This window comes from Rhodamnia argentea, chromosome 2 (genome assembly GCF_020921035.1).
Source record: "Rhodamnia argentea isolate NSW1041297 chromosome 2, ASM2092103v1, whole genome shotgun sequence".
Classification (NCBI taxonomy): domain Eukaryota; kingdom Viridiplantae; phylum Streptophyta; class Magnoliopsida; order Myrtales; family Myrtaceae; genus Rhodamnia; species Rhodamnia argentea.
The window spans coordinates 34,370,417-34,380,699 of NC_063151.1; the positions used below are offsets into that span (position 1 = coordinate 34,370,417).

Below are 10,283 nucleotides of genomic sequence, written 5' to 3' on the forward strand. Positions count from 1 at the left end.
GAGCTTAACTAGGAAATCAACTCTGCTTCTTCTCACCAACTAAGTGCCTCTACAATGCATTCACTCATTCCATCACCATATGGGAACAAATGCCCGGCACCGGATAGATCGTGGTACTGAACCCACGAAAGCTTTTGTGTTATGTGCCTTTGAAGCGAGACAGGAACTAGCTGGACGACCTCAAGACCTACCTGCACTTGGTGGACAGCTTCATGAGCTCGAATGCCCGCTCAGAGCCACCGCGAATAGGGTGCTCACCGGCGGCCATTCAGTCGAGGCACGACCGTAATTCGATGGCTTCTGGCGACGGGGTAAGCCGACGTTCACGGAAGTCCGAAGGTTCAAGAAAAGAATACCATGATGGCAACCCGCGAGGAGGAAGAGAAATAAAGGAAAAAAGGGAAAAAAATCAGAAAATGAAAAAAGACGAAAATATTTCTGGCCAGATCATTTTTTGAAATAAATAAAATACTTGAGACCTTTATTTAAAATAAAGTTCACTTCAGACTTTTATCTGAAAATAAAAAAAAAAAGGTATTTAGAGCTTTGTTTTGAATTTTTTCCTTGGATTTTACAATCAAATCGCCGATTTTCAAGCATGTCCAGGGCACGTTCATGCTGATTAACGGGTGCATTCTCATCTACAAAAGGGAGAGAGAGGGACTTTACGAATGCTTTTGATTTCTCAACAGATACTAACGAAGTCCATTTGTTCCTACAAACTTGTCGATGTAACATAGCTTTTTCCAAAATGTTGAGAAAGAGAAGTCGTTATCTGCAACAGGGATTGAACTTGGTTGAGCATTTTGCGTACTTCTCTGCTAAAGAACTAGCAGCCCTTTCGACCAAAAAAAAAAAAAAACCTAGCGGCCCTTGAACTATTCTTTCAATATTTGATTTTCGCAAAAGTTGTTCAATGCGGTCGACCCGTTAAATATGAACATTTACCTTCATGATATACTAATCAAATGGATCACACAATCCAAAATTTCAGGAATGTATTCTTAAATGCACAAGAACATATAGCACCTTTTGATGGAAAGTACAAAATCAATAGTTCCACAACATTATTACGAAATTCGAATTAAAAAAAAAGAAAAAGAGATTGATGTTCCCGACAAAAGTTCGGTACACAAATCAATGTCATTGCATCTTTGCGCATCCCGGGAGAATAGATATAGGGTAGAAAGAGTTTCCAAACTCTTCAGTGAAAACTCAAGAGAAAGCATGGCAAATGACAGACCCAGAAGCTTGCTTGACCACCTTATTTCTTTCCTGAACTGTCAACTGTCAACTAGTACAATAAAAACGATTACAGACAATCATGACTAGTATAATACTTGCAAAGTAGACACGGACTTCCCACAGAACCAAAATTGTGGCCCCATTCAGCCATCAGCTACCCCAGGCCAAGGTTAGGAGTATAAATTACAGTCCAGGCAGGGGGAACTGAGTAGTGAGAGCTTCCACTCTCCGACGGAGATCTGAAACTTTCTCTTTCAAAGGGAAGTCGGGAGATTTCACAAAGTTCAGAAAATCTTGAAGCTTTGACCCCGGAGCGGCACGTTTAGCTTCAAGAGTAATTTGAACACCTTCATTGATAAAATCCGCAGTTGCTTTGAACTCTTCCTCGGTAAAACCTCGGGTAGTCATAGCAGGTGACCCAATCCGCATGCCACCAGGGACTAGGGCGCTTTTGTCGCCTTCCGAAAGAAACATTAATTGATGTTTACTTCGACTGGACTAGCAATTCGATCCCGACAAACACAGATTCGCATAGAAAAATACAGTCCAAGCAAAACTAAAAACTTACCAGGAACTGAGTTCTTGTTGAGGGTGATGGAAGCCATATCAAGAATTTTCTCCACCCGAGCACCATCGATCCCCTAGTAATTGAAAGTATATGCCATGCTCAATAAGGTGAAAAGGTATTATGTGCCCCACAGCAGCTTCCACCCATCTTAGATTCTCGAAAGATTAACTAGGTTTGACGGATTGAACATGGCCAAAACCAGGGGACCGGAAATAACTAGTCAACCTTTTGGAAGTCTCTGCATCTAGCTACTTCATTACATTAACCTACAATTTGCTCTGACAGAGTTCATACAGGGAAAACCTGGTTTAAAAGATTACCAAACTCTGATTGGGAAAAAAAAAGTTACCTACCAGTTTTGACCTATACTATCAGTCACCGAAACCAGCACTTGAGAGAAGAGAAGATACTTACGAGTGGCCGCAGATCCACAAGAACAAGGTGGTTATCACTCCCACCAGAAACCAGCTTGTATCCTAATTCAATCAATCGGCTTGCAAGAGCTTTACAATTAGAGACGACCTAAGAAAGTAGCAAGAATATTTTGTTAGAATTTCTCCGGAAGGAAAAACAAAGTGCATCGATAGGACAAACTTGGACAAGAACAGACCAGGAAGGAACATCAGATACCTTGTTCTGGTAAGCCCTAAATTCAGGTGACTGGGCAAACTTTAAGGAAACTGTAAGTCCCCCAATTGTGTGGTTATGAGGACCACCCTGCATTCATAAGTCAATGTTGCAATGCCACAACAAAGTAAAGACCATCGAAAACATCACATTGAGCAAAAAGACATATCCAACAAACCTGTAAGCCTGGGAAGACGGCATTATTGATGGCAGATTCTAAATCAACTCCAAGAACTGGTTCCTTCTTGAAAAAGATCATGCCACCTCTTGGCCCTCGCAAGGACTGAACAAGTTTCATATTATCAGACCTTGCTATAACAGCTTGAAGAGAAAACGTCATGAGAGAATTTTCAGTATAGCAATTGTTTTTCCTCACAAGTGCGCTGATACAGAAAACCAAAGCAAAAGCAGTGTACAAAACAAGAGATGACCAGGTAATAAAAAATACACCACCTCTCGTATGCTGCATAACCAACCAACCCACACAACCCCCCCCCAAAAAAAAAAAAAAAAATAAAAACCCCACCAAAAAACAAAACCCCGCCCCTTTTTTTCTTCTCTCTCTCCCTTATTTATCTAGGCCCAAGATGTCAGGCTGCAAAAGTGAGTAGCCTCTAGACATTCAACCACCCGACGTATTTCTACCAATAAAAAAAGCAATAACACATTCCTGTAACCACGAATGGGCTAGAGTTGCATATAAACATGTAGGTCTCACAATTAAAAAAGATCTCAAATACAGAGATCAAGGAAGAAAAAATCAGCACCTTGTGTGTTGTCGTTGTCACAATATCGCAGTACTCAAAGGGGTCAGCTACCACGGAAGCAGCAACAAGACCACTTATGTGTGCCATATCCATCATAAGAAAAGCACCAACTGCATCTGCAATCTTCACATGCATATCATTTCAAGATTATTCAGCAGCCAGAGAAGTAATATCAGTTCCTTGGTCATGCAATCTAATGGAAAGCAAAATCCATCGGAACAATCGTACCCCTTACCTTCCTCATACGAGCATAGTCAAAATCTCGGGGGTAGGCACTAGCACCAGCAATTACAAGTTTAGGCCTAAAGAGAGTGGCTGTTTTCTCAAGCATGTCATAATCAACGAGGCCTGTTATAGATAGTGGACAAAGTTAGCATTACAAACTTAAGAGAAACCGCTCAAGCATAACCTGGACATCAAGTTGAGACACAGACAAAAGGTACATCACCTGTTGATTCATCAAGTCGATAAGGCATTGATTCAAAGTATATTGATGTGCCGGAAACCCGTCGTTTCGGAGTCATGAAGCCATGAGACAAGTGCCCACCATGAGGCAAGTCCAAACCCTAAGTTGGATAAACAAGATAATACTTCAACCACGATTAATTGAGAAAACCAAAAGGATGGGGGAAAAAATATGAATGCAGAGAGAAAGGGAGAGAGAAGGCACCATTATCCTGTCATGGGGATTGAGAAGTGCAGTGTAAACCTCAAAATTGGCAGGAGAACCAGATAAAGGTTGAACATTAACACCCCACTTCTTTGGATCCAAGTGAAATGCAGCCAAAGCCCTTTTCTGGCACAAGGTTTCAAGCTCATCAATATACTCATTGCCACCATAATACCTGAGAGATTTATAACAACATTAGCCATGTCACATGCTGAAAATGGGTAAGAGGGGAAATAACTGCTGATGAAACTTTAAATTTAAGTGGACTTACCTTTTACCAGGCAACCCCTCAGAATATTTATTTGTGAGGCAGGACCCAACCGCCTCCATAACCGCCTGTGATGTAAAATTTTCTGACGCAATAAGCTCAAGGCTTTTGAATTGCCTCTCCTTCTCCTTGTCAATAATTTTGCGCACTTCAGGATCAGCTTCGCTCAAACTATAATCTATAAAGCTGCTGCTTCTACCTGATAAGCAAGATTTTTAAAATAAATTAGAATGGCTTATGCATCTATATCCGTTTTACACATTCACACAAGGACAATTGAACTTTATTGTTAAAGAAAATCCACCTTCTACTTCACCAACAGGGACAGACACTGAAGAGGGCGACTGACCAGTAACCAGACTTGCTTTAATATGGGCTAATCGAGGCTTAGCTGAAGTTGGATTTACGTGATGAGGAAATCCATTGAAATTAAAGCCTTTTGGAGGATAGGCAGATGGCTTGGTCCGTATAGGTTGTTGCAGAGACCCTGTCACTGCAGCTCCACTACAAGCCTGCATTATGGCTCGAGAACTTCTTTTTTAAGTTGTCCTGTGAATTCCATGGACCATTAAAAGTCAAAACACTTGACTCTTGAGCATGGACTCGTGAAGCATCAATGTTTACATGATTATGCATAAAATGCTTTATAGTACTTACAAATTCAATTAGTTCCTTCCAAAACTACCAATACAAATCTTTTCCTAGTTGTTTTCTAGTAGTACACTAGTAGTTAGTGGCAATCTGCACATCCGAACAGGCAACAGAAAAGACTCAATCACGATAACCAAGCATCAGAGATATAACATAACAGCATATCACCATATGAGCAGACGTATGATCTTGTGTTCAGAGTGTAAGAATTTAGTAATCCGAACAAAGTCCACGGAATTAAACCCGGTAATGTATATCATCTCTAGGCAATCAAATTTCATCTTTTTCACCAGCTATACATTGTGCGCTCTGCAGTATCTAGTATGAGTCCGGGAAAATGCCACTCCACCAAAAAACTAAACTTTTTAATGAGAAAACCCCATTTTTCCAATTTGTCATGCATGGCATCAACCAAAATCAGCAAATGATCTTGTGTCCAGAGTGTGAGAAGTCCGTAATCCGAACAACGTCTACAGAGTTAAACCCTGTAGTGCATATCATCTCTAGGTAATAAAGTTTCAGCTTTTTCACCAGCCGTATATTGCACGCTCTGCAGTATCTAGCGTATGGGGGGTAATTCATGATTCCCGGAAAGTGCCACTACACCAAAAAAAACCAACTTTTTAATGAGAAAACCCTATTTTTTTTTTTTTTTTGTCCTGAATGGCATCAACCAAAATCAGCAAACCGGACGAAAACGCAGCATTCAGGACAGTTTTCAGAAGAGAAGAACAACCAACAAGATACAGCTTGACAAAAATACGGCTGCTACACAGCTCACAGGCCCGCGAAATGCACCGAGACGGGAGGGACAGAACAGGAGTCGCCTGCCGGAGTCAACCGCAAGTCGCAGGAGTTAGTCGGAAGGAAGCCGCCCGTTTGCAGAGAGAGACAGTGAGTGAGAGTGAAGGAGAGGGACACGGACCTTCCACCTTGCAGAAGAACCCGCCACGAGTAGAAAGACACCGAGATTAGGGCTTCAATATTGAAATGGGGTATTTCTGTAATATCAGCAATAAACAAGGGTGATTATGGGATCCAAATTCTGGAAGTGGGATTAGCTAAATCTGAGGATTAGCCATAATTGCTTTTGAAGATGATGGGTGAGGTCAAATTGGTTATTATGGGGTCGAAGATAAAACACAATAAAATAAAAAATAAATAAAAATAAAAAACAGTGGGGGTCAATTTAGGCTAACTAAAAATTGTATACAAAATAATTCGAAATAAGAAAGCATACGACCCCACCAAGATGCATTAGGAATCTTCACTCCGTGAATTACAGGGAGTGTTGATCCACCAACTTAGGGTACATTTAGTTCAATTTTGGAATTTTTTTTTTGAAAAAAAATGCAAAGATTTTTGGGTTAAAAGGATTTTCCGGAATGCAAATATTGTTCGGCAAACAATAATTTTAAAATACATTGGGCAATAATTTTGGCTTAAAATCGTGTGTCATTTTTGCCTTTTTTGGGAAAAAAAAAAAAAGAAAAACACAAAGCTTGTGATTAAATGGTTGCCTGAGGTTGAGTACCCTCATGCGAGGCTGCGCTTGTCGGCGCCAAATCCAACTTGCCGGCAGCCACATTCGGCCTTGCCAATGCCTTCACGTTAGGTAGGGATATTTCCGAAATTATGATAGCTGAGCAAGGGCAAAGTTGGAAAAAATTAGTATTTGCATTTCAAAAATGCAGCAATCCAAAATGACTTCCTTTTGGCTACGGGACTTTTTTTTTTTTTTTTTTGGTCGAAAGCTAAGGGATTTTAGAGAGCCTTGAAGATGCAATTTTATTTCTCCAAAGTGGGTAAAAAAAAGTAGCCAAATATCATTTGCATTTGGCCAATGGACTTTAGAGCCCCAAAGCCAATTTCAAATACCGAACCAAAGGCATCCTTAATCTCAAGAAAGAAATCGTTAGTTCATTCAAAGCGAACTCACAAACTACGTCGAAACAGTGCGCTCTTAGAGTGCAATCTTAGACCAACATAAGTACGGAAAAATATGGGATAAAATGTGTTGGAAGTTAAGGGAGAAACAAGATAAACATGCTTAGATGATTTTTATGGAATTGTGTAGGAGTATCAATCCACAATCTTGAGATTGATGGCTAATTTGAATGGGATCTAAGTTCCTATGCTTCTCGAGGCATAAAGTCCTATTGGTTGACTCGATCGATTCGCTTCATATCTTGATCTTTTCTTCAACATAGATGATGAGTTCCCATTAATTTGATTGATTCGGTGGGGGGTTTCCGATTATTAGAATATCACGAGCGTCCCACAGAAGCGTAATTTATCTCACCATATGATAAGAATGGTTTCTTCAACTTCTTAATCTTAATTTTTTTTTTGTTGGTGGTGATGAAGGGTAACATGATTGGCCAAAGTGCTCAGGTGAAGTTGCAAAGACTGGTAAGTCTGGTCAATATGAGGGGCTTGACAAAGAATACCCCACGAGCGACTTGATAACCACGCAATGTCGATCCTTCCCCCCCCCCCCTCTCTCTCTCTCTCTATTCTATATTTCAAGGAACCGAGAAAGTCTTTAGTGATTGTCACGGACCATTCAAATAAAAGCGGCATTGAATCAGACAGTTGGCTTGTTGGGTCCGCACAGATTTTGAATGGGTGTTCTTCGCTCGAAGCAGGTGGAGCTTTGGATAAGTTTTTGGGAAAAAGCCACCAAAAACCTTAAATTATGCCCGTTGTGACACATTTACTCTAAACTTTTCTTTTTGACACAAAAAATCCTAAACTTGTATGCATGTGACACATTTACCCCAAACTTGTGCTCGTGTGACACATTTACTCCAAACTTTTTGTTGTGACACTAAAAACTCCAAACTTATATTCGTGTGACACATTTACCTCAAAGTTTTGAGGTAAATGTGTCACACGAATATAAGTTTAGGATTTTTTATGTCACAAAAAAATATTTTGGGATAAATATGTTACACGGGTATAAGTTTAGGGTTTTCAATGTCACAAGAAAAAATTTGGGGTAAATGTGTCACATGAGTAAAAGTTTGGGATTTTTGGTGTCACAAAAAAAAGTTTAGGGTAAATGTGTCACAGTTGGCATAATTTAGGATTTTTGATAGTTTTTTCCCTAAGTTTTTTTAGACATCTTTTTAGGCATTTCCGAACTTATTGTAGATGTGGACTCGCAAGTGATCATTTACTTTCTTCAAAATCAAATATATTTTCTGAATTTTGATGACATTCTCATGACATTATCCCCTCAAAACCTCACAACTTTAGGTTCAATCCTCATTATGTGCCAAACTTTTTTTTACTATGGCAAAAGAAAATCCCCCTCAACTTTCACTCTAGTCCCCCTAGCATCCCCACGCGTCTAATAATCGCCAGTCAATTCTTCATGATTATCAACGTCGGACCATGTCGAGATTTATTATTAGAACCTGCGTTTTAATCAACACTCTCACCTTCGTACGGAACAAAAGCAGCGTCCGGATGTTAATAATTTCGAGGAAAGCGGTTGTAATTTTTGGAGGCATCGGCGGATTTGGAACTGGAGACCCCATTCTCACTTCTCATATGAAGGAACTGTCAGAGTAGTTTCAACAAACTCAAGTAGTACATATTTTTACGAAAAAGAAATTCATGTGCAGATTGATTAGCAAAGCGAGGAGATGAGCAGTGTAAACCTCGCGCTTTGCCCTTTTTTTCATCCAAAAAAGAAGTGTCTCATTGGCTGTGGTTTGTTGACGAAGACAATGATTATTCGCTGACACCATATGAGCAGGTCGCGTTAAATTAACACAATATATAATGAGAGGCTTTCCTCTTTTGAAACTGACACATTCCCTTGCACTCCTATTTAGCTGATCGCTGCTCTTGTTCCTTCCTAGACTGTTTGTTGGCTTAGTCAAAGTCCTTGGCCATGAACTTCAAGAGGGTTGCCCTGGTATTGTCTGCAATTCCTTTCCTGGGCTGCGCAGTTATGCAGGCTCTCCTTCATCTACTGAATCCTCACGATCGGCTCGCTTCGGCACCTGACGCCACGGACAGCGAGAAGAACCCGGCCTCAGATGACGGCATGTACAGAAAGGAAGATGGGGGCAGGGATGGCGCTGAGCGGTCACAAAATGCCACGGCGCAGAGGCATTTCCGACAACCTCAACGCATGCGATATGCCTGAGGATCGGTCCCCAGACGGTAACTTCTTGAAGATGATCACCCTCTGGTACTTTGTACTATCGAATCTATATGACCTTTTGTGATTTAGCTCTCTTGATGAATGTAGTGCTTTTGTATGGTTATGTCATCTATGGTCCTGATATACTATGAAACCAGAAAGGTTGGTGATGGTATAATCTTTATAATTACTTGTTGCAAGTCCGGGGCTCTTTTTTTTTTAATCATTGAAGTGTTGATTGATCTTTGAGGATTCTTTAGTGACGGTGCTTTTGCTTTTCCAAGTCATTTAGTAGACCGATTAATGTCCAGATAATCGACATCTTCCGCCGTTTAATCCCCGAAATTAAGGAGTAAAGAAAGACTTTTGATTTTAATTACAATTTCACAAAGTTTGGATCTCCTGAACCTTTTATTGGCTTTTATTTGATTATTGTCGGAATGGTATCAGTATGTTGTTTTAAGGTGAAAACATGAACGGGGGGGCATCGAGTTGGTTTCGATTTATCTAACGTAGGAGCCCCCCGGTTCTAATTGGATCGGAAGCTCAACCATGAAATATAGATGATGGCTTGTTTTAATTATTTCCACTTGTTCTTCTCTTCATTCGATTTTGTCTCTGACTCGGCGAGATCACTAATTCCACCACTTTACGTGGTCATTAATCGTCAGATGTACCTAAAAGATCTTAAATTTGTCTTTAACTCAGAAAAAAACACTGTCATGTACTCTTTGGTTGCTTCTTAATTGAACCAAACATATGATTCGATCGCAAAAATTGTCTTGTCATTTCCATGCATCTTTTCATCGACAACGTATGGCAAATCGCATAATCCTTCTCCGCAGATTGCATTGGAAAAACTTGGAAGGATGAAAATGAGCATGTCGGAGTCCGACATATTATAATCAGAAACCGTGCAATCATATGATCACCAGGATAGCTCCATTATTGATTGAGCTATGTTGGCCCTTTCTCTTTCCATATATAGGACAAATATCAACCCCTTTTTGTAGTCTAATCACCAATTTCTGTCTGCTTCATTCGAATTTTGAGGCACCGTGGGCTGGCCGTGTGGCCGCCGCCACCCGTAAGATGTCCGGTACACATTGTAGTTATTGTCCAATATGTATAGTTGATAAAATTTGGGCATTCGTCCCCAATAATCCAAGTTCCTACGATCGCCGTTGCCCATGTCCTAAGAAGTTAGGACTTCCTTGATAATCCTAGATGGACATGTCACCGGGGGAAGAGTTCGAAATGTCGTAAAAGTTCTCTCTAAGTTGTGTTTACCGAGCAATTTGGGCAAGATTATATTGCGTACAAATCGA

At 40.4% G+C, this 10,283-nt stretch overlaps 1 protein-coding gene across 1 annotated transcript; it reads right to left on the minus strand.

Annotated features, from left to right (window-relative positions):
* Positions 1–1,215: 1,215 nt before the first annotated feature.
* On the minus strand, positions 1,216–5,756 carry LOC115738952 (serine hydroxymethyltransferase 3, chloroplastic). The gene is made up of 12 exons (XM_030671780.2): positions 5,595–5,756; positions 4,450–4,694; positions 4,149–4,344; positions 3,878–4,052; positions 3,656–3,773; positions 3,443–3,555; positions 3,208–3,330; positions 2,619–2,723; positions 2,444–2,530; positions 2,228–2,335; positions 1,814–1,886; positions 1,216–1,703 (listed from the first exon to the last, which is right to left on the minus strand). Exons 2-12 carry the CDS (start codon positions 4,661–4,663, stop codon positions 1,429–1,431), a joined length of 1,587 nt encoding a protein of 528 aa, XP_030527640.1. The 5' UTR covers positions 4,664–4,694; positions 5,595–5,756; the 3' UTR covers positions 1,216–1,428.
* Positions 5,757–10,283: the final 4,527 nt, after the last annotated feature.

What these genes read in the sequence shown, in the direction of transcription:
- LOC115738952 (XM_030671780.2), bottom strand. Translation starts at nt 4,663, where the DNA reads ATGCAGGCTTGTAGTGGAGCTGCAGTGACAGGGTCTCTGCAACAACCT. An exon ending in CCCTGTTGGTGAAGTAGAAG is followed by an intron (nt 4,345 to 4,449) that starts GTGGATTTTCTT and finishes CTTGCTTATCAG; the next exon opens with GTAGAAGCAGCAGCTTTATA. An exon ending in GAGGGGTTGCCTGGTAAAAG is followed by an intron (nt 4,053 to 4,148) that starts GTAAGTCCACTT and finishes TAAATCTCTCAG; the next exon opens with GTATTATGGTGGCAATGAGT.